The 1,243-nt window shown below is 56.6% G+C and overlaps 1 protein-coding gene across 1 annotated transcript in view; it reads right to left on the reverse strand.

Moving 5' to 3' along the window:
- Window positions 1-130: 130 nt before the first annotated feature.
- The window catches only part of EMH_0075410 (uncharacterized protein), a gene marked incomplete at both ends in the record, with an annotated part of 2,228 nt that continues 1,115 nt past the window's right edge, over window positions 131-1,243 (reverse strand). The window contains 2 exons of the mRNA XM_013499595.1: window positions 131-1,032; window positions 1,152-1,241. Of these exons, the coding sequence (XP_013355049.1) occupies window positions 131-1,032; window positions 1,152-1,241 (992 nt within the window). The remainder of the gene's footprint in view (window positions 1,033-1,151; window positions 1,242-1,243) is intronic.

Consider the following 1,243-nt stretch of genomic DNA (forward strand, 5'->3'; position numbering starts at 1 on the left):
AAAAAAAAAACCTTCACCATGGCTGCAGCAGCAACCACACAAGCCGCCAGAGCAGCAGCAGCAGCAGCAGAACGAGCAGCGACAGCAGCAAAAGAGACAGCAGCAACAGAACCAAGCAACTTAATAATAACTACACTTCATCAGGTTGCATGCAGTTGCTGCTAGGGGCCCCCCACTTGCTGCTGCAGTTAGGGGCCCCGGGTACCCTTTTGCTGCTGTACTGAGCACTATCAGACGCTCTGCGGTAGCAGCATCCCCCAGCAGCAAGAACTTGCTGCTGCTGCTGCTGCTGCTGCTGTTGCTGCTGTTGCTGTTGCTGCTGTTGTTTGTCTAACTGCTGTATCTGTATCTGCTGCTGCTGGTTGTTGTTGTCTACCTCCTGCTGCTGCTGCTGCTGCTGCTGCTGCTGCTGCTGCTGCTGCTGCTGTGTGGGGGCAGCGGGTAGGTGTGTGAGTGAGTGGCGGTTTCTTAGCTTTCTTGGCTGATGCTTGCAGGTGAGGGGGCTGAGCAAGAGGCCCTCATGGAATCTGCTGCAGCTGCTTCTGCGTCTCTTGCTGCTGCTGCTGCTGCTGCTGCTGCTGCAGTTGCTGCTGCTGCTGCAGTTGCTGCTGCTGCAGTTGCTGTCTCTGCTTGACAGCCAACTGCTGCGGCGGTTTGTGATGGGTGTTGTTGCTGCCTTTCCTAAGGCATGTTGCCGGCTTAGTACGCTCCATACACTAAGCCCACCACAGCAGCAGCTGCTGCTGCTGTTGCTGCTGCTGCTGCTGCTGCTGTTGCTGCGTCTGCTGCTGACATTGCTGCTCTTGCTGCTGCTGCTCTTGAGCTGCTGAGGATCGCTCTCAATTTCATCAACAGAACACTTGTCAGACCCGTAGCCCTCCGTTTCTATCACTGCTGCTGCTGCTGCTGCTGCTGCTGCTGCTGCTGCTGGTGCTGCTGCTGCTGCTGCTGTAGATGCCGTGGCGCTGGTTTCTAGATATGCAGCAGCAACATCTTCCTTTGCGCTGTTAAAATCCGCTTCTTGTGCTGCTACTGATAGTGCAGCAGCAGCATCTGCTGCTGCTGCTGCTGCTGCTGCTGCTGCTGCTGCACCTGCTGCTGCTGCTGTACTCACTGCAGCAGGAGGCTGCAACTGTTCTGATACCTCATACCCATCGCCTGGCTTTGCTGCAGCTGCTGGTGCAGCCAACATGCAGAGTTCTGCTGGTGCTTCTGCTGCTGCTGCGGGTGCCACTGCTGCTGC

The sequence above is a fragment of the Eimeria mitis genome, genomic scaffold (assembly GCF_000499745.2).
Source record: "Eimeria mitis Houghton genomic scaffold, Emh_scaff4472, whole genome shotgun sequence".
NCBI classification, from domain to species: Eukaryota; Apicomplexa; class Conoidasida; order Eucoccidiorida; family Eimeriidae; genus Eimeria; species Eimeria mitis.